The 20,032-nt window shown below is 32.8% G+C and overlaps 2 protein-coding genes across 3 annotated transcripts; one reads left to right on the plus strand and one right to left on the minus strand.

Annotated features, from left to right (window-relative positions):
* Positions 1–4,484: 4,484 nt before the first annotated feature.
* Positions 4,485–11,968, minus strand: LOC144847700 (uncharacterized). Its single transcript, XM_078704190.1, has 10 exons — positions 11,920–11,968; positions 10,721–10,798; positions 10,230–10,351; positions 9,744–9,806; positions 8,913–9,134; positions 8,141–8,195; positions 7,305–7,438; positions 6,580–6,695; positions 6,133–6,219; positions 4,485–6,009 (listed from the first exon to the last, which is right to left on the minus strand). The coding sequence occupies exons 3-10, from the start codon at positions 10,308–10,310 to the stop codon at positions 5,907–5,909; spliced, it is 861 nt and encodes a 286-aa protein (XP_078560316.1). The 5' UTR covers positions 10,311–10,351; positions 10,721–10,798; positions 11,920–11,968; the 3' UTR covers positions 4,485–5,906.
* A 4,208-nt stretch (positions 11,969–16,176) lies between these two features.
* LOC144848857 (uncharacterized) lies at positions 16,177–18,759 on the plus strand. Of its 2 annotated transcripts, none has more exons than XM_078705795.1 (3): positions 16,177–16,292; positions 17,913–18,029; positions 18,413–18,759. In XM_078705795.1, the coding sequence occupies exons 1-3, from the start codon at positions 16,269–16,271 to the stop codon at positions 18,548–18,550; spliced, it is 279 nt and encodes a 92-aa protein (XP_078561921.1). In that variant the 5' UTR covers positions 16,177–16,268; the 3' UTR covers positions 18,551–18,759. The 2 variants fall into 2 exon arrangements, with proteins under 2 accessions (XP_078561921.1, XP_078561922.1); XM_078705796.1 differs by having other exon boundaries at positions 16,183–16,366.
* The last annotated feature ends 1,273 nt before the right edge of the window (positions 18,760–20,032 follow it).

Raw genomic sequence — 20,032 nt, forward strand, 5'->3', positions numbered from 1 at the left:
TTAAAATGTATAAAAGTTGTAATACTTTCTACTACAGTTACTAGTCTATCAATATATGTGTGACTTAATATAGATAAAAAGGAAAATTGCTGAAAAATGGTAATGTTGAAGATATCAGTGGCTGGATCTCAATGGAAATACAAATAAAAAGCAAAAAGATAAATCCAAACGGTTAAGTAAAACAGCCAGAAAGAAATTACAGAGCTTACAGGTAACATTACGCCTTCCTCAGTGTAGGGGTACATGGAGATAAGTAACAATACAAGCTAGACATGGGCTGCTGATTATAATGAAATTTATAAGAATTAAAGGAGGCAAAAGGCAGGCAGGCTTTCTGCGCAACAGATAATATATTTTTAATAATATTTTTTAAATGATGTCATAACCAATAAGAATAATAATTAAATTGTTGTATCGTCATGATATCATTGCTCTTAATGATCATGGTGTCATTTGATTGAACTTGTCAAACTATTAATTTCATCAAATTTCAGTTATCCTATAATAGAGATAAAAAACTGTTTGGATTTCTTTTGTTTTCTGTAAGAGAAATGCATGTTTATTTATCATTGATCGTTAATTGTCCTAGGGAGTAAAATATTTTAGGGCTGTAGCCACGAGTATCTGTCGCATGCCTCTCCCTGTATCTTGATTTTCCAATTAATTAATTTATCCTACCTACTGTAAATGTTATGGATTCGTGCGCGTTTTACGAGGGAAGTGCAAACAACTCCTGGCTTTGTGGCAGGGGTTGTCAGGGGCCCGTGATTGAGATAAAAACAATGCTACTTCAAAAAAATAATAATCAATAATATTTTAATTGTCTCAATTTTAAGATAAAATATTTGTTTCGTTATTTGTTTATCTAATTATAACCGGAAACATATATATATTATAGACTATATTCAAATCACACATTTGGCTTAACAACCTCCTCATTTGAATAAGCAAGTTGTAGGTAGGGTTCAAGTGAAATATTAATAAAAACGATAGAATCAGTAAAACAAAAAGTATTGTTATATAAGTGTTTGTTATGTGTGAAAAAATACACCAGTATTGGTAACATTAAAATGCAAATGTAAAATAAAAGCGAAATGCAAAGTTTGAACAAAATGTGTGTATAAAAAATTACCATTTTAGCACTTTAAATTATAAAAACTTCTATTATTTAAATTTATCTATTTTGTTTGATGGTAAAATAATATTATTATGGAATCTGCAAAAGTCAGTTAAGCAATCTTACCAATTATTCCTGAACCAGAACCAGAACAGCTGGAAAAGAGCAATGCTACCAATAGCATGAAGGGTTTAAAGATAGACATCTTAAACAACCTACAGTGTATCCGAGTAGTCAAGTTAAATTTACCCCTGCGAGTCAGCTCAATTTGCGAATTAAACATGTTTTTGTTTAAAGATTACTTTTAGTAGTGAGCTAGTGAGTTTTAATAATTTAGGTAAATCATTTCACCAGATGTAGGCCTATACAAGTTTTCTGATGACAGTCTTAATGGTTCATCTTAATATTCAATTGTTATTTGAAAATATTAATATTAATGTCAAAGAGATTATACCACCCTGGTAATATGCTAATAACTTTTTACCAAAACAATGATACTGTATATTTATTAAAGTTTTCACATACAATAAATTGTTAGGAAAAGATTAATTATTTTACGTGTTTCTATCTAATTAGCTAGTAGTTTTGTATGTATTTTTTGTATTGTATGTTTTTCTAATGAATAAAGAATAATTAATTTAATTATGACCAATAAATTTCTCCAAAAGAGCTTTCCTCCACTTGCCACATTAAAACTGACTTTTGGTAGTTCAACTAGTAAACATCAGTTTAGTTCTTACACTGTATTTCAACTTAATATTGGTAAAAAGATGAAAAATACAAACAAAATATTTTTGAATACATGGCGTTTCATACTCATAGTCTTGATCTGTTTTTTCGAGACAAAAATTAAGATACCAACTATTGGATTAGCATGAAAAAGACAATAACTATACAGACTTGGGGCAAGTAAACAGCAACTACTTTACAAGCAAGTGTAATTTACCCAAATATGGTAGTGATATGCCCAAATATGTTAGTGATATGATGTCATCATGTCTATATATGGGAACATAACATTGAATATCACAAGGGGTGTTATGAGGTCAATATTACAGTTATGTTCAAGGTCTAAGAGTAGTTCAGTTTATTTCAACTTTGCAATTGATAAAAACTACACATTTTGTTTCCATTTCCAGTGAGTTTTAATAATTTAGATAAATAATTTCACCAGATGTATCTTTGTTTTTCTGAAAGGAGTCTTATTGGCTCCTGTTAATATTTAATTGTTTTCTTTAAAAATATCAATATTAAATGTACCAAGTTGATAGAGATTATATATCACATGAGTACAGCTACGTTTGTCCTAAACATAGTAGTTATGAAAATATAGGCATACATTTTCAATACAATTTATTATAATGTGTTAATAATAATTGGCGACACAATTTTAAGTTTCCATACTTTTTCAATTGGGCCTACATTATTTTTAACATAGTTTGTATTTATAGTAGTTTTTCTGATAAATAAAGAAAACTTGATTTTAATAAAAATGAATACTTTTTAGATAAAAGCGTCTTCTGCTCGCCACTAACTGTTGGTTACTGCTCATCGACTATTCATCCTTAGAAGACTGCAGCAAACAGTATTCTAAATTTGTTCTTTCTTTATATTTTGATATTTCAGCACAAAATTTCACTTACCAGAAACAATTCGGTCTATATGGCTACTGTCAAACGGTCAATAATATTTTTTTTTTCCTAATTTTTACAATATTTTGTATACTTTTTGTGTCATATTATTCGGCTATTTTATTTGTATATGCTATTTGTAAGAAGTTTTCTTATTTTGATCGTGCTTTTCAGTATGTTTTATGTTTAGGACCCTTTTTATTTTTTCACCAGACAGCAATGTAAAGTGGGTTTTAAAGATGTTCTTACTTAATTACTTTGTACTTTTTATCTGACAGTTCAATTGTTTAAAGATTACCTACCATAGCGTTTCTAGTAAATGTTAATAATTTAGATAAATCACTTCACAAGATGCATCCAATGAAGAGTTTCACTGATGAAGTAGTAGGCGTAATTGTTCATGTTAATATTTAATTAGAATGAAAATTCATCTGTTTTGCTAATGTATTAGAGATACTGTACTAACACTTTGATTCACAAGTTAACATCTCTTAACATTTAACTGTTTATATTCACTATAACAAAAACATTTATTTAGAAACAGTTCAAGAAATAAAAGCAGCATACATTAATTACAATAACTTAAATGGTAACATTAAAAAAGAAATGTTTCAGAGATCAGAAAAAGAAGTAAGAACTTGTCAAATACCAACCACTAAACAAAAACAACAAAAAAGCATGACAAACCATTAGCTAATAGTAGATCTATAAATTATAATCATAAAAAAAATTCATAAATGTTTTAGATATTTCATTTAACAAATAAAAAATCGAAGTAATGTTAAACGTAAAATGTTGTTTCCCTCTATCATTGCATAATTTCTATTTTTTCTTGTGTTTTTTTCTTTTTCGATAAAACAAACTTGATTTGAATGAAGAAATATGCATTAAATAGGATCCCTCCCGGTCACCTCATTGAAACTAGCTGCGGCCGTTGGCAGGATTTAAAAAAACATAGGGAGGATTTGAGGAGTGTAGCACATAATCGGCTGAGTACGTACAGGCTACAGTGGCAGTATTTACCAATCGTATGTGTGTGTTATTTCTCTTTAATATGAAGAATTTCACATTTAAGAGTTCAAATTATAAGAGTAAATGTTGTCTAGTCGAAGTGTAATGGTCACAGGACCGACAAAGTTAGCTTCATAGCATTTAAACATTGCATATTGCATAATTAGGCGGATCATAATACCTCAGCAGACGCAGAAGAAACCAATTAATTATTCGGTAACGTTATTTCTCTAACCTAATGAATATGTACGAGGCATTACGCAAGTGTGGACATCATATGATCATACATCAGTAGACGCAGAAGAAAGCAATGAATTATTCAATATCTTTATTCCTCGCTTAATGAATATGTATGAGGCGTGACGCAAGGGTGGACAGTCATATCATCGTACTCATCAATATTTTCCTACAGTAGGTAGGTTTTAGGTAGGAGGAAAAAAACATAATTATACAGTTTCTTACTATAACTTAAAGATATATGTCCCCTGAAAAAATAATATTTCACAATTTTTTTGTTGAATTTTAATGTTTGAACAAAAATTGGATCGAAAAAAAAAAAAAAAAACTATAATTTAAAGCAAAACATTGTCTGTCAGACAATTGATTTTTGGATGAATTTAACCGTTTATTTTGTCTTTTTATAAATGAAAACATTTTTTTGTTGTTTCTTTTTCTACGGAAGTGATTACCTTTATTAAAACTACAAAATGGCCTATTCAAAGAAGCCAATTTATTAATCTTTATTTTTCATGTTTTTGAGGGACAGTACATCTTTAATAATATCAAATGTTTATTATGCCTGATGTAAATATTGACCCAATTCCTTCATAGCCTAAAACAAGCATTATTAAACCAGGAAAGATGAATTGGCAATCTTCTCGGATTCCAATTAAATTGTTTTCCATCATTATCAGATAAAAATATCCAAATAAAAATTAACATACTACACATTTACAACTTTTGAGAACAACAGACCTCAGAACTTGGAAAAATAAATATCGGAAAGTTTATGAAAGCATGTCAAAACTATAGAGGGCATTATAACACAAAAATGTTAAGATAGCGGCAACTGCAGTATAATAGTAAACATGGGTATGTCAGGTGCGCCAAAGACTGAAAATGCGGTGCCAACTAAATTCAAAGTATTAAACAACAGATGAATTTAGTTAGTATCTAGAGAATTATATACTTATATTATAAAATTAATAATAAAATTAATAATAATAAAATTGTATACAAAATCAGGATATTTTTTTGGATTATCCACAAAATTGGGAAACTCACATTTTAGCGAAGAGGACACAAAATATCCAGCGATGGGAGACTCACAGGATTATCGGGAGAGTTTGGGTAACTGAGTCATTCATTCCAAGTGCATCCGTGTCTTACTAGAATAAGGGAATATCTATTTGATACAAAGAAATACAAATACTAGGTAACTTTGGTTTACTGATGAACAATGTCAATCCAGATTGAACTGGTTTGGTATATATATATATCTAGTTACAATAATTCACTGACCAAATTTATTGTATCTGGATCTGACTGGTTTTATCTGGAACTTGCAATCATTTTTAAAAAAACCTTCAGAGTGATTTGAACTATCCTTTGTAGTATCTTGTGCAAGATCTACACTAGCTGTCTGTTTCACTCGGATCATCATTCTGTATGATCTGGAATTGTGATTCCTCCTCGCTTCTTGTATCTTATAAAATTTACTATCTGTCTGTTTATAATTCACTAAGTAGATCGCCTGTATCCGGATCAGACTGGTTTGATCTGGAATTGTGGTTCCTTCTTGTTTGTGGTATCTTCTAATATCTAGCCGTCTGTTTATAATACACTTACTGTAGTAGATCACCTGTATCCAGATCAGACTGGTTTGATCTGGAACTGTGGTTCCTTTATGTATGTGGCATCTTATAAAATCTAGCTGTGTGTTTATAATTCACTAAGTAGATCATCTGTATCCGGATCAGACTGGTTTGATCTGGAACTGCGGTTCCTTCTTGTGTGTGGTATCTTCTAATATCTAGCCGTCTGTTTATAATACAATTAGTAGATCATCTGTATTTGGATCAGACTGGTTTGATCTGGAACTGTGGTTCCTGTATGTATGTGGTATCTTATAAAATCTAGCTGTCTATTTATAATTCACTAAGTAGATCATCTGTATCCGGATCAGACTGGTTTGATCTGGAACTGTGGGTCCTTCTTGTTTGTGGTGTTTTTGCTTTACTAGATGGAGTCCTGCTGTCAAAAAAACATACAAATATATGTTTTACTAATCTAAATAAATTTCATGTGTGAACATACTGTTATATATTAATGGTAACATTCTGATGAATGAAATAAACCACATGTAAAACAAACCTTGATGGTGTTTGCTTTGTTTTTGTTGGTAATATTACTGATGCTCCAGAATCTGGAACCTTCTTTGTAGCTGTTTTACGTATCCTCCTGCAAAAACAGTATTTGTACACATTAAAGGAAATGTCACAAAAGCCAAATGTGGAGAGGTTATAAATATACTATCATATGGAGATTTGCAATGACACCGTCGAACAAACTATGTCATGTTAATTCATTGTGCACATGTTGGGATATTGGGACGTGTTTCCTTGCACTCCACCTCGACACAGATTTGATGATTTCAGGGTCCAAGCGATGACCGACTGTCAAAGTTGCCAGTCGTCTGAAATCAAAAGGTTGATGTTCTAATTTCTCTAGAGGGCCTTCTCCTATATTTGTGTACATGCATACAAGATTTTGTTTATTATGCGATGACTCTAGCTTTGAACAAACCGACAACATATTCACCTTCTTGATGAACTTTGGATAGTAGTGAGTTTATCGTCATCATCGTCCAACAAGAGAGAATCATTCTCCACCATATCAACTTTTAGCTTTTTTGTCTTCTGTTTTAATTCCACATCCTGAAAAAAGAAGAAAACAAAATGGAAGAACAGAAATATAAGAGCCATCCCATTCATACATATTTTACAGACAATGCAGTGCCAAACAGGAAGCAAATGTAACGTTTTAAGAGTATCTGTTACTAGTAAAGCTTGGGATGCAATGCACTAGGATGCAATGCAAGGACGCAAACGACATGATGGATCATCCAAACTGTCGCTTGAATGTCACTGTCCAACTCACTTACATTGTGCCTACGTCGTGTTGCATTTTAGTTCGACCAAGCTTAAAGATACCTGCCTCAGGGAGGTTTTCAAATGTAGTTTTAAACCTTCCCAGGACCATTCAGTCAGTTTGATACACCAGTGATATGGCCAAATATGGTAGTGATATGACATCATTGTGTCCATACTGTATATGGGCACATCACATTTGATCAAGTTTGATAGTGTAGACAGAGCTTAATAATAGCTGAATTTTGTACAACAAACTCTTTGTCTCTTATAATAACGATATACACTACTTATTCAATTAGTAACTACACATGCACCATCATTTTAAATGAGTCGTTTGATTTTTTAAGGGCTCAAAATTTAAGTGCAAAATAGGACTTTTTTGTTAAAACATACCCTTAATCTAAATTCATCGTCTGTGCTAATTTCTTCTTCATCTTTGTCTTCATGATCACTACTATCTACCTCCATTGTGGTTTGATCCTTCTTCTGTTGTTGATTTCTCTCTCTTTTATTTTCAGAGTCCTTCACTGTAATAAAATATCTTAATATGAACACTCCATGTTTGTTTGTAATCAACAAATTAATTTTGTTGTTATAGTACGGATATATAAAATTTATGAAATTTGAATATTTAAATGTTAAATGTTTTTGAGTCTTCTCGGTCCAGTTTACACATCTATCTCATGTGCACTTTAAAGAACCTAGTACATCTTTCGAAACGAGTACGGGGGTTACCCGTGTACTAGTAGTACACACCCACAGACACTGGGGCACTCTTGGAGAACAGTTTTTGACTGAAAACCCTAATAATAATAATTAGATGTGATTTTCCATTGAAAAAAACCCCCAATATATTGAACTTTCAAACAAAAGAGGTCATTAGTATGAAATATTTTAGATTACATTTAATACAATTATATTACAGAAAACATTTTTAATTCTGCTTATTTTTAAGGCCCGTCATTACTTCTAATAAAATTCACTGCAAGCCATGAAAACTAAACACCAATGAAAATGGTCGTGGAAAAGAGATCCAGACACATTTGACCAATCATAACCTAGTCTCATTTAAAACTTGTATTTATGCAAGGTCATAGGTTATCAAGCAACAGATGTGAATGTTTTGAATAGCAAACATTTGCTGTTCTGTGAAACAGAACAGAGATGTGAATGCTTTCAGGACTATCCGCCTATAAAATACCCTGAAACAACGGCGATCAGTGACTTACAGTCATCTTGCAGCTGTCTTATTTTAGCTTTCTTGTCATTCACGATAACTTGAAACTAAAAAGAAAACAAAAAGTCTTTTAGAAAAATTCAAGTGAACTCTGTATTGAAGTACTTTTAACAAACTAAAAACAATGGCATTAATAGACATTTTAAGATATATTGAATATGATAAATGTTTTTTTTCCCCTTTCCTGTCATACTAAGGATCTTTCAATTTAAAGGAGAAATTAAATTAAACAAAAGATCAAACAAAAGCAGTGTGGGACTTTTTATGTTACATGTTTAGCATGTTTAAACATTATGTTGTGTTGATAGATATGTTACATTAACAACTCTTTGTCTGTCCTGAAATCAAAAGCTCCAGGCCCTTATCAAAATATTTAAAGATGTATTGTCCCCATAAATCATGAAAAATAAAGATTTATAAATCAGACTTTGAATAGGCCATTTTGCAGTTTTAATGAAGTTATTCTATACTATAGAAAAAACGAACACAAATAATGATATTACTTACAAAAAGACAGAATAAACAGTTTAACAAAAAAGTAAATAACAATATTTGACATCAAAGTGGCATAGTCAACAAAAAAAATATTTTTTCAGGGTGACAATATATTATTTATTTAATTATAAAAGGTAAATATTCTGGTCCTCATTTTACTTCTGTTATTTATTTATTTGTTCTTTACACTCTTCAACACAAAAAAACTGTTCTCCCAGAGGGCCCAGTACACAAAAAACAGTAAAATTACAAAACAAATTTAAACTTACTTTAGAGTACAGGTCATTTTCTAAATCTATCTTAGCTGTTGAACAATGTTCAAGTAACTGCACTGCTTTTCTCCTTTCTCTAGACAAACGATCGTTTTCTTTTTCTAACGTACGTATACTGTCTTGCAGAATTTTCATTTGACTAATAGCAAAAGTGTACACCTCCTGGGTGGCTGTGCATGTATCATCAACAGCTGTAAGCTTGATTGAACCAAGTTGGTACTAAAAATAATATAATAATTTTAGTCGTTAGTAAACTACAGACAGTTGATTTAAAAAGTCTATGGGAGGTTTTTTCTTCATTGAATTGCTACAATAGAGAGACTGATAAATAAAGGAGAGATCATATCATCAACAGCTGTAAGTTTGATTGAACCAAGTTGGTACTAAAAATAATAATTTTAGTTGTTAGTAAACTACAGTAAAGTTGATGGGAAGTCTATGTGAGGTTTTTCCTTCATTGAATTGCTACAATAGAGAGACTGATAAATAAAGAGTCTAGGGTTTTGTTCCTATTGTAAACTCAATTACCTAAATTACTCTTGGGACTATTCAGATAAATCGTTTGGAATTTACACAAGTAAACGAAAAATTTACCCAGCAACTTATATACACTTATATTTCAATTTTCATTCATCATTTTACCAACTGTATGGTCAAACTGCTCCTTATCTTGTGATTATTCAGCTATTGAGGTAGGTTTTAAACAGCAGTTTTATCTCAAATTGTATACCCAGGGGAAGCCACACATGACCATTACATGTGTAATTATAAAGTGCGAACAGACCTATGGAAGCATTAAAACAACAAAAATATGATGTTAATAAATACCTTTATTCCACCTGCCATCACTTTTTTCCAAGAAAATAATTTATCCAAACCACTATCTTTAACCTAAAGAGAAGAAAAGCTATTATAAGTGCAATTATAACATTATACAGCACATGCATTATCGCACCATATAGGCAGACATACAGATATTTGTGACATGAAAATTGTTAATTAAATTGCATAAGCTGAAGAAGGTTCACATGAAGTTGGTGCAGTGATTTATAACTTTCAATGATAAAATATTTTTAAATGCCTGATAATTCAGTATTGGGCGGAATATAACATCAAAAAGCAGGACAATCTAGCCAAAATCAAGACAGTTGGAATCTATGCTTAACTTTGATGACAAAATGTGTTCCTTATGATAAAAAAGACTGGTCTGGTAAATAAAGCTAAGCTTAAGTTTTTTAAGTACTGCTTAACTATATTGATATAAGATTGATAAATGCCATCCCATAGGAGAATTGACTGATATTAAATACATACATCATACTGAAATGCTATTTGTTTGGCTTCCCTTTGAAACAAAGCACTCCGTGTTTGTGCTGTAAAATCAGCCAAATCCATCTTAACTTCTTCAGACAGGGTCTTTATGTCATTTTGAGACACTGTAAAAAAAAAACACAATCAGAATGTATCAATTGCTTTAGAAATTGATTTCATTTTTATACTTCAATATTTTTCTGGTACAGAATTTAATCCCATATTCTACAACTTTGACTCCTGTTTATTTCTCTCTAGAATCTTAATCTCAAGTGTGAGTTGACAAGCGGTTACGACTGGGCACTGCAAGACCTACTGTAGCCATAATAGTGACACAGGTTCAAAGCACTCCTCAGGCCATAGTTCAGTCTTTTCGGATAAAGGACGTTTACACTTTGCTTTGATATACTAGGGTGTAGTAGTGTGCGTCTAATAGTGCGTGTATACACTCCTCTAAACTAATCTTAATTACAACTTAACAGAAAATGTCTTACAATGTCCTTTCCAGGCACTGTTTCCATCAGTCAAGGTCAGTGAAATTCCATTCTCATTTTCACTCTTGCCATCTTGTCCTGCTAAAAGGTAGTATTGTTGATTACCAACATCAAAATTCTTGAGCACTTTCTCCTCAAATTGAATAAAAAATTAATAAATAATTAAAACTAATAAAAATTAACTGTAAAATGTTCTTAAAAGATTGGCCTACATAACTATGATTGAAAGACTACACAGCGGAAAAACGGTGGTGACAAACATTTTTTGATGGATTTTAAGCAGAAGGTATGATTTTTTAATTAACAAATTCCCTAAAAACGCTTAGTTACTATATGTAGCCTAGGCCAGGTATATGTTATTTTTTTTACACTTGGCTGATCACCACAGTAACACAAAAACGTTTTATGGTAAATTATGATAAAAAGTGAGAAACAATGCACTACAGTACCTAAGTAGCTCGCGGCGACTGACCTCTCGTGGACGGTCTTTAGGCCTAGCCTAGCTAGGCTTAGTTTTGTAGGCCTAGCTGGTAAACATCGGTAACGTACGAACATCGTACGCTAGCTACATACCTAGCCTGACGTTGTATAGTTGCTGCATTAATTGTATTTCTAATTTTGCCAGACTCCGTTGATACAAATTGGGGAAAACCCGGTATTTTCGCTAAAAAGTTAGGAGTCTTCCATTTGTTTTGGCCTCATGATCAGTCGAAAAGTGGGTGAATTACAGAAGAAAAACAAAAATATCAATCCGCGCACAATGCATTTTGGGATTTATAGCAGGCCGCTATAATTATTATTAGAATCGACTTATTTTTCACATTTTTTAACATTAATTTTAACCATTTAAAGACGAAAAAAGTTATCGCAATAGGACCATATTATATGGCATAGGCCTATAGTATTATTTTTACAATTACATTAAATATAGTTTGTGATCTTAAATTAGATCTAAAAAACGTAGGGAAGGTGTCTTTAAATACTATTAGGCCTAGCCTAGGTAGTAGGCATGGTACTAGTCGGTGAACCCACTAGCCTAGGCCTATTACTAGCTAGGTTCTCACTCTCTAGGCCTAGCCTAGCCTAGGCCTAGCCTAGGCGGTCTGGAGCCGATTGGAGCCTATTTATTAGTATTGTCTCTTTACAGGAAATTCAGTAATCTCTACCGAATAAACATTTTCATCGTTTTTTAAACTTACCATTCTTTCGACTGGGTAGTTTTGCCGTTGTCCAAACTTTCTCACCTAAGCCTCGTAGGGGGAGGGGCGGGGGACTCACACACAGCACAGCAGAACAACATGTGTACACACCGCAACAAAAGTTTTGAGAGAGAGGCCAAAGGCAAGTACTTCTCTACGGAGCGCCATTTATGCCTTTATTAACTTCTGAATTATAGAAATAGAAAGACCGAAGAAATTGTGATATCTGTTCATATGTTAATACAATGCGCTTCAGTTATACCCAATTTGGAGCACAGTGAAATAGTCACATACAAAAACATTGAGAACTAATAAAAAATATTTCACACTTGGTATATGTTCAATATTGGTTACTTCATCCGTAATGCAACAGAAAAATAAGTCTTCAGTGATTTTAGTAATTTTGCGTTCGTTTAAAATGTATGTTTATGATAGAACATAACACATGTTTTAAACTTAAATTGTTATCATCATAAAATAATTGTCCTACACATTTGAAATGTGGTAGTATACATTCAATACGTTACTACACGTTCAATATGTTACTGACATCATTCACATCATCAGATGTTTTTTTATGATCGCTAAAGTTTAAACAAGGCCAACAGCCATAAGTCGCGTGCTCTTTCAAAAAGTAATGTACTTTAAAACTTTTCTGTACATCAAAACAGTTCAAAAAGTACAGAAAAGCGATAAAACGCATAGTGATACCGGACCGACAGACAGACCGACAGACCGACATAGTGAACTATAGAGTCTGTTGGAATTGTATGTTTGTTCTTTTATAAGTCTAGACAAACGCAGGTTATCAAAATCACTGATGTGGCTTGAAACTATTTTTTTCTTTTGCATTACGGAGAGTAACCGATATTGAACTTATGTACCAAGTTTGAAATATTTTTGAATTCGAGAAGTATTTTTTCTCGAAGTTTTTATATGTTACTATTTCGCTGTGCTCCACTGGCGCCGAATTGGATCAACTGGAGCATTTAATTAGTGACTTTGTTTAAATTTTATATCACTGTGCTCCGCTCGTGCCAACTTGGGTCCATTGTGAGCATGGATATTAGCATGCGAAAAAATATTGCAATTTAGTGACTTTATTCCTATTTTATATCACTGTACTCCACTAGCGCCAAATTGGGTCCGCTGGAGCACAGTTATTAAAATACGAAAAAGATATTAAAATTTAGTGACTTTACTTTATTTCTATTTTTTATCACTGTGCTCCGTCGCGGCGCGCCGGTGCCAAATTGGTTATAGTCCACTGAACAACCTGCAGTTACCGTAGTACTATTTCTATTTCAGAAGTTAATACAGTCGGAGAGCCGCGTTGGGAAATATGACCGTTATCGCTGAATTTTCGACTTCGCATGACGTCATAAATTTTAGAAGCCCTCTCTCGGCACAGAAGCATCAACGTTTCGCGCGAAAACATTAGCATAAAGTATATGTCATTTAATAGCTGTTTAATAAACATTAGTAGGCGAAAAATTAACCATATATGGTAAGATCAGTTCCTTATATGTTTAAGATGTCGCAGGTCACCTAATTTTCTGAATAATTTGTTGGATTTGTTGTCAGCGACAATTTCTTTCCAAAGTTCGTGTGCGTCCGTCAAAACTGAAGTTTTCTAACAGGTGTTTGTTTACAAATTTTCCATTAGTGGGATTTGCATCCCATACAGTGAATTACCAAAAAACCGACGTATATGGATAGAGTAAGTATCAATAGTCTGTTTTACGTTAAAATTGGCTTGAAACCCTATTTAAGCTTCCTATAGCGAACATTTTAAAAAAGGTCCTCATGTCATATATTGTTACGTCTCGCGGCACTAGTTCCGTCGTGTGTGGTGCATGGTGTGTTGATTGTGGTTGTTGTAGGTGAGTATATGCACGACCTGGTGGATCGTTGTCGTATTATATCGGCCTAGGCCTAGTAACATGTTCTGTTAATAATTTAAATACTTTAGTTACAATTTAGTATTATTAAAGTATCGTTACAATCCTACTCTATATTGAAGATGCATTGGGAAGTTTTAAAAAGATAATTAAGCAAATCGCAGCCTGAAACAGGTATAGGCCTACCTATTCTATAGTTAAATATTTATTTATAGTAAAATTATTGACAACTGAGGGGTACAATTTATTTATAATATTAATAATTATTACAATAAACAGACATAAGGAAATTTTGTATTTGCTGCTTTTTCATGGTAGGCCTATATCTGAAAATGTTTTCAGGTTGTTGAATAATTATACTGTATAACGATGCAATGTTTTGTTCATATCATAGTGACAATTATTTAAATAGTTTCATTCATTACATTTCAGCTATTCATTTTCATTTTAGGTTTTTTGTTGGTATCAAGACTCGACGATTTTCTGTCTCGTTCTTCAATATGAGGTTGGACGGTGGAAGCTGTAATGGTTTTCTCGATTTCAATATCATTGCTGCAGCTGATAGTTTTTCATTTTATTCGCTAATAATAATATAACATATACATTCATACGCATTCAAGTTTTAGAAGCGTTTCAGATCAGTCAATGATAAGATATAAATTAAGTTGCAATTGATTGATTGATTTACTTTATTAACCAGAGTCACACAGATACATACAATATAAACATATAAAACAATCATAAAATCAGTACAACCGTAAGATGCACGTAAGTTAATATGATATAGGCCTAGCTAGTTTGTTATGTTTGATGAACAAGGTGCTATTTAAATAAAAGCAAGTTTTTATATACAGTAGTAGTATTTACTATTTATATCAGTATTGTTTGAAAGATATTTGTATTAAAAACTGCTTTTTCACATTCTGTATACGTAAACAAAAAATTGGTGTGTGAAATGCAAGTTGTATCTAATAAAGTAATATTTATATACAAGTGTGACATTTACTGCCAGATACTGAAATACTGAGTACCAACCAATCACTGTAAAAATACTCAAGTAAATGATGGACTTATATTTTTATATCTTGGTTTCAGCTGGGCCCATAATTATCTTTTTTAAAAACATGACCATATAAAAATACACGTTTGAGTCTCTGAAACAAACATGCCCAATTTTATAAAACATTCCCCATATATAAATTGAAAATTTTTTTTGTTTTTCCATTTATTGTTTTTTTAACAGTTTTTTATTTGTTCTGGGCCTAGTTTCTCCTTCAGGCTTCTTCTTGCTTGGTATATGAGCAGAGCTGGGATAGACCTACCACCAGCCTAGACTATAGAATACCCAGCTACTATTATTAACACTCACTAGGGTAGGCCTACCTATCTAATATAGTATTATATCAGAATTACTCAGCCTAGCTAGGCCTAGAAAATACTATTTTTAGGCCTAGCTAGGCTAGAAATCAAGTAAGTAATTATAGTAGGTAGCCTTTCCTAGCTCAGAAACCAAATAGAACAATAATCGGGGAGCAAATTGAAATCTTAGGCCTATGACGTAATACACCTGCATGAAAACCGTATTGAACACAGACACGATTCGGTCCGGGACGATTCGTACCAGCTTCGTAAAACGTAAACAAAGTTTCAAAATGGCGATTTTTCGATCGAAACAGAACAGAAATGTAGTAGGTTTGGTTTGATTAGTGGGAGTTGCATCCCAAGAAAGCTTAAAATTAGATTTTTATTTTAATAGATAGCTTAATAGTTTATCTTGAAAGGATTTTAAATTCGCTTTGAAACCTTATCTAGAAAATATGAAATTTAATGATTTTTTACCATCATTTAAAAAAAAATGAAAGTAAAAAAGTTTATACATGAAATAATGATATTTCTTGAAACAAAAAATCTGTGGAATTTAGATCACAGTTTTTATCATTATTTACGCTTGTAGTTCAACTATTGAAATACGTTTATTGATTTCATTTAATATCAAAATTATACCATTTTCTAAGTGTACTAAAATAGCAAAAATTCCAACATTTTCCACGAAGCGCGCCCTCACAATGAATGAAATCAGTGATGCGTTACCAACGCGGCTTTCCGACTGAATAAAGGCATAAATGGATGAATGACGTTCTGAATATACTACCTCACACAATGCCTTGTTGAAGTCACTCAACCATAACGATATTATTAGTGATCTTTGATTAAGTTTCGTCGTTATCTAATAGGCCTATATCACCGTAGAGCGCAACCCTTTGTCAATCAAAATGACGTCACAATTTGTAGTGCGATTCGTGGACCGGTAATAAAGTTTGTAGCCGGCCCGCACTACTTATTTCTGTTTTAGAACGGGGGTTAGAACAAACGTCAGTTCTGAGTTAGTTTGCTGTATCTCTGTAAAGTTTGTGGATACTCTAAAAGTTGTCGGCAGAAACTTTAGCAATGGATTTAACATTAAACCCGCAGGTATTAAGACTGTTACCAGCTGATATGTGCGATGTTGATATACTTATAGTTGCTAGTAGTGCAATGGCATGGAGGTTAGTAGTATTGTCAGCAGGCGCGGATTTAGACCTACTTTGCACATGCGAATGTCAGCCGAGTAGATTAAACAAATACTTCTCCTGCCTAAACCCAGCTGTGTTTTCTTCGTGAAATTTCTATAAAGAATAATTTTCTAAAATTTAGTAGTATAGTATAACTCGCTATTTATATCTCAACACGACGGTGTTTGGAATTGTAATTATAAAATTTAATATAGATTTTATGTAGGGCCTAGTATCGAGTCATAATCATACAATGGGTGCATGACGGGTTAGCTACAGACCGTTAAACGCATTGTTGAAGATTCAATTGCATTAAAGCACATGTAGGCCTACCTTCCTGATGATCATCGGATATGATTTGTAATGTCGGCGCCATCCATTTGAACATGTCACAGCTCTAAATACTTCTTTTTTAATGCAAATGGAACACTTACAAAAAGACTTCGGCGTCATCCGACTAGAACGTATGTTATTATGAACTCATTTTGATCAGGCAATCCACTTTACAACAATAGTTGAATAGTGGGGTGGGTTAGTTATAGTTATGAATATTGATTATCGATTGTGAGCAAATTCGGTTTTATGATCGCATTCATTCACATGACTCCAATTAATTACCACACAAAGAATGTACAGTATCATTCTAAAATCGTATTGTATGCCTACTTTGTGTTTATTTGCAAAACCGATTTTTACAGTACCATATTTACCGACTTAAACGAACTAACTTGTTCTGTAAGCCAAACCTTAGACCGGAGGCCTTTGGCAGTCCGTCGTACCGGAGTTCCTCCATCGGTTCGTTTCGGACTCGATCGACTCTCACGAAGAACGCGAGTTTATCAAAATCATGTTGCGACAGTCAAAATTAATCGCTGGATCCACCCGCGTCTGTGACGCTTTCAAATCTTACTTGGAGTTCAGGAAAAACACGTGGTATCTTTTGACACTAAACGAATATGAAAAGGTTTGAATGTAATGTTAAAAATATCGTATGTTTTAAAAGAAACGGCCCCTACGCTAACTCACAGAAAATATATGTCCTTAACTCACCTCTTTAATACTAAATAGTCTATTTCGTAGGAAAAAAATCTATAGTTACAATATTATATTTCAGGAAAAACCCCTTTTTATTAGTAGATTTTTGGTTCGTATTGGGACTACTCATTTACTGAAATGGTTGTCCGTGACCGCCATGCATGTTGTGGAAGTTGTTAAGCTCTTCTAACCCGTCAAAAATGCCGCGTTAAAACGTCAAATATTGGTTTTCGAGTTTCTCTAAAGCTTGTTTCCCACTATGCAAATTTGTTGGCGCGAATCCAACCTTTCACACAAAGAAAAATGTTTTCATCGCGTGTATGATGAGCTTTTCGATCCGCATGAGCTCTGATTGGTTGCGCAATGTTTCGCTTCGCAAAGAAGGAACTATAATTTCGCAGGGATTTGGATTATAGAAACATTTGCGTGAACACATTCGCCTAGTGGTAAACAGGCTTAAAACTATATAAAAAATGAAGGTAAATACACATCTTTGTTTTCACAGTGTATACAAAACGCAGGTTTCATCAACATTACTGCCGAAGATATATCTCAGTTGCAGACAAATACAATAGCAAACGAATGTGAAATGATGAAGAATAAACGAGAAGAAATAATTCAGGTGCAGTAAAAATTAGCTTAGAATAGATGCAGTAGTATCATAATGACAGCGCCATTTCTTTTTTGATTAGGCTTTAACTTGTTTGCTGGTACCAAGAAAACTGTAAGAAATATACATGCACGCATGCGCGTACTTCAACGAAGCATACATTGTCACAAATAAAATGTACCTACAATCCACCAATTCAGTGGAAAAGCGCGCCGAATGTCCCCGCATGCACAATGGGTTTACATGAAGTTGAAGTATCAGTTCCTGGTCGTTGAAAATAGAAAGCTTCCTATCAATTATATTACAAACTAATCCGCATGCATGTAGTGCATTTATATGTCAATTTGTTTACATTTTACAAATAGAGAAAAAAAAAATGATTGTTCTATTTTCAGAAATTCGGTGAAAAATCTTATAATCAGTGGATTTCAAAGTTGGAAATAAAACACAAAATTACTGAAAGCGGCAACCATTTATGGGGAATATTTTACGGAGAGAAAGCGAAGAATAATTTGAAAACTGACAAGTGTTAATAATGCCAAATATATGTAGGCCTACTCAATGTATAGTAGATACGCCACTTTAATCTACATTCACCTTTTTTCACGGAACAAATTTGTTAAATTATGGAAAATCAGCCTAAGTACGCTGCCATTCCGTAAAACAGAACAAATGTCAATGGATGTAGCTTTAGTATCCTGCAGAATTATATATTCTATGCCTAGGTCTTTGATGCTGATTTCATTATAATAAGGGGACGAAAATGAAACCAAAATAAATACATAACAAATTCTGTGTTTTATGTTTTGTTTGCTTTTGAATGTTTTGTTTTGCCGTCCCTGACACAAGCTTTTGCTTTTTTGGTGACGCCACCATAATTGGTTAAACGTTAAATAACAGGTTACAGTTTGTAAAACAAAAACGGGTTTTTAATTAGAAAGAAACACCGGGAAATTCCGTAGGCCTACATGCACACTAACAACAAAACATCACTTATCACAGAGGCCCTCAGAAGAAATCAATATTCTGACAGTTTTTTATATTAAAAAATGTATAAAACGCCAAGGAGGTATATGTAATCGATCGCGTGTGTTTGTTTGTTTGTTAGCAGGATTACTCAAAAAGTAATTACAAGATCTTTACCAAAATGAATATACAGATAGATATGTGGTCAAGGACCATTCCATTACATTTTGGGACCATCTCCGCCAAAGAGGTATCGATCGCGTGTGTTTGTTTGTCTGTTTGTTTGTTAGCAGGATTACTCAAAAAGATCTTTACCAAAATGAATATACAGATAGATATGTGGTCAGGGACCATTTGGGACCATGGTCCCAATTCTGGACCACTTTTTAGTATACTTCAGACCTGCTAGTGTTAAGTAAAAGATAGGACAGAATTTTTCAAAAGCCGGCGAGCAGTCTTAAAAAGTAACAAGTAAACTGAAATTGCATTTTCTCAAGAACTACTTGTCCAAAAAACATAATTTGATTTATTCAATGTGCACCTGATGCGAGTAGTTTAAAAAACCTATTTCTTTTCAAATTCACTCGTTTGATTTTCGCGTTGCTGTTCTATTGTTAGTCAACTGAAGCTATTGTTAATTGAAAGGCTTGTTACATAACCATTACACCAAACTCGCATACACCATGCTTGTAGTGAAATTAGCCTAAATCACAAACAGCATTAAGACACACACAAATATATATATATATTATTGCCGGAGATTGTATGTAAGAGAATTTTACAGTAGGCGGAGGTACGCGCGTTGCATTATGAGATATGTTTTGATCGAAAACTTTGACTGGAAGTCAAAGTTATTTTTTGAACATAAAAAACGTCTGTATTTCAGTTAAATGATTTTTTTTCCCGACTACTTTTTGGTGAAAGTTAATAACTATTATGATACTTGAAAATTACCCACTTTTTTTTCGAAATCTTTTTTTTAAATTTTTTTTGGAATAAGTCAATGGACAATAGGCCTACATTTTAAAATATCACAATAACATTAAATA

The sequence above is a fragment of the Antedon bifida genome, chromosome 7 (genome assembly GCF_963402885.1).
Source record: "Antedon bifida chromosome 7, ecAntBifi1.1, whole genome shotgun sequence".
NCBI classification, from domain to species: Eukaryota; Metazoa; Echinodermata; class Crinoidea; order Comatulida; family Antedonidae; genus Antedon; species Antedon bifida.

Excerpts from the sequence above, each read along its gene's own strand:
- LOC144847700 (XM_078704190.1), bottom strand. The coding sequence starts at position 10,310 with ATGGATTTGGCTGATTTTACAGCACAAACACGGAGTGCTTTGTTTCAA. Across the intron at positions 8,196-8,912 it reads AAAATGACCTGTACTCTAAA|TTTCAAGTTATCGTGAATGA; the intron begins GTAAGTTTAAAT and ends TTTTCTTTTTAG. Across the intron at positions 7,439-8,140 it reads AAGACAGCTGCAAGATGACT|TGAAGGACTCTGAAAATAAA; the intron begins GTAAGTCACTGA and ends ATTTTATTACAG.
- LOC144848857 (XM_078705795.1), top strand. The coding sequence starts at position 16,269 with ATGGATTTAACATTAAACCCGCAG. Across the intron at positions 16,293-17,912 it reads ATTTAACATTAAACCCGCAG|TGTATACAAAACGCAGGTTT; the intron begins GTATTAAGACTG and ends TTGTTTTCACAG. Across the intron at positions 18,030-18,412 it reads AACGAGAAGAAATAATTCAG|AAATTCGGTGAAAAATCTTA; the intron begins GTGCAGTAAAAA and ends TTCTATTTTCAG.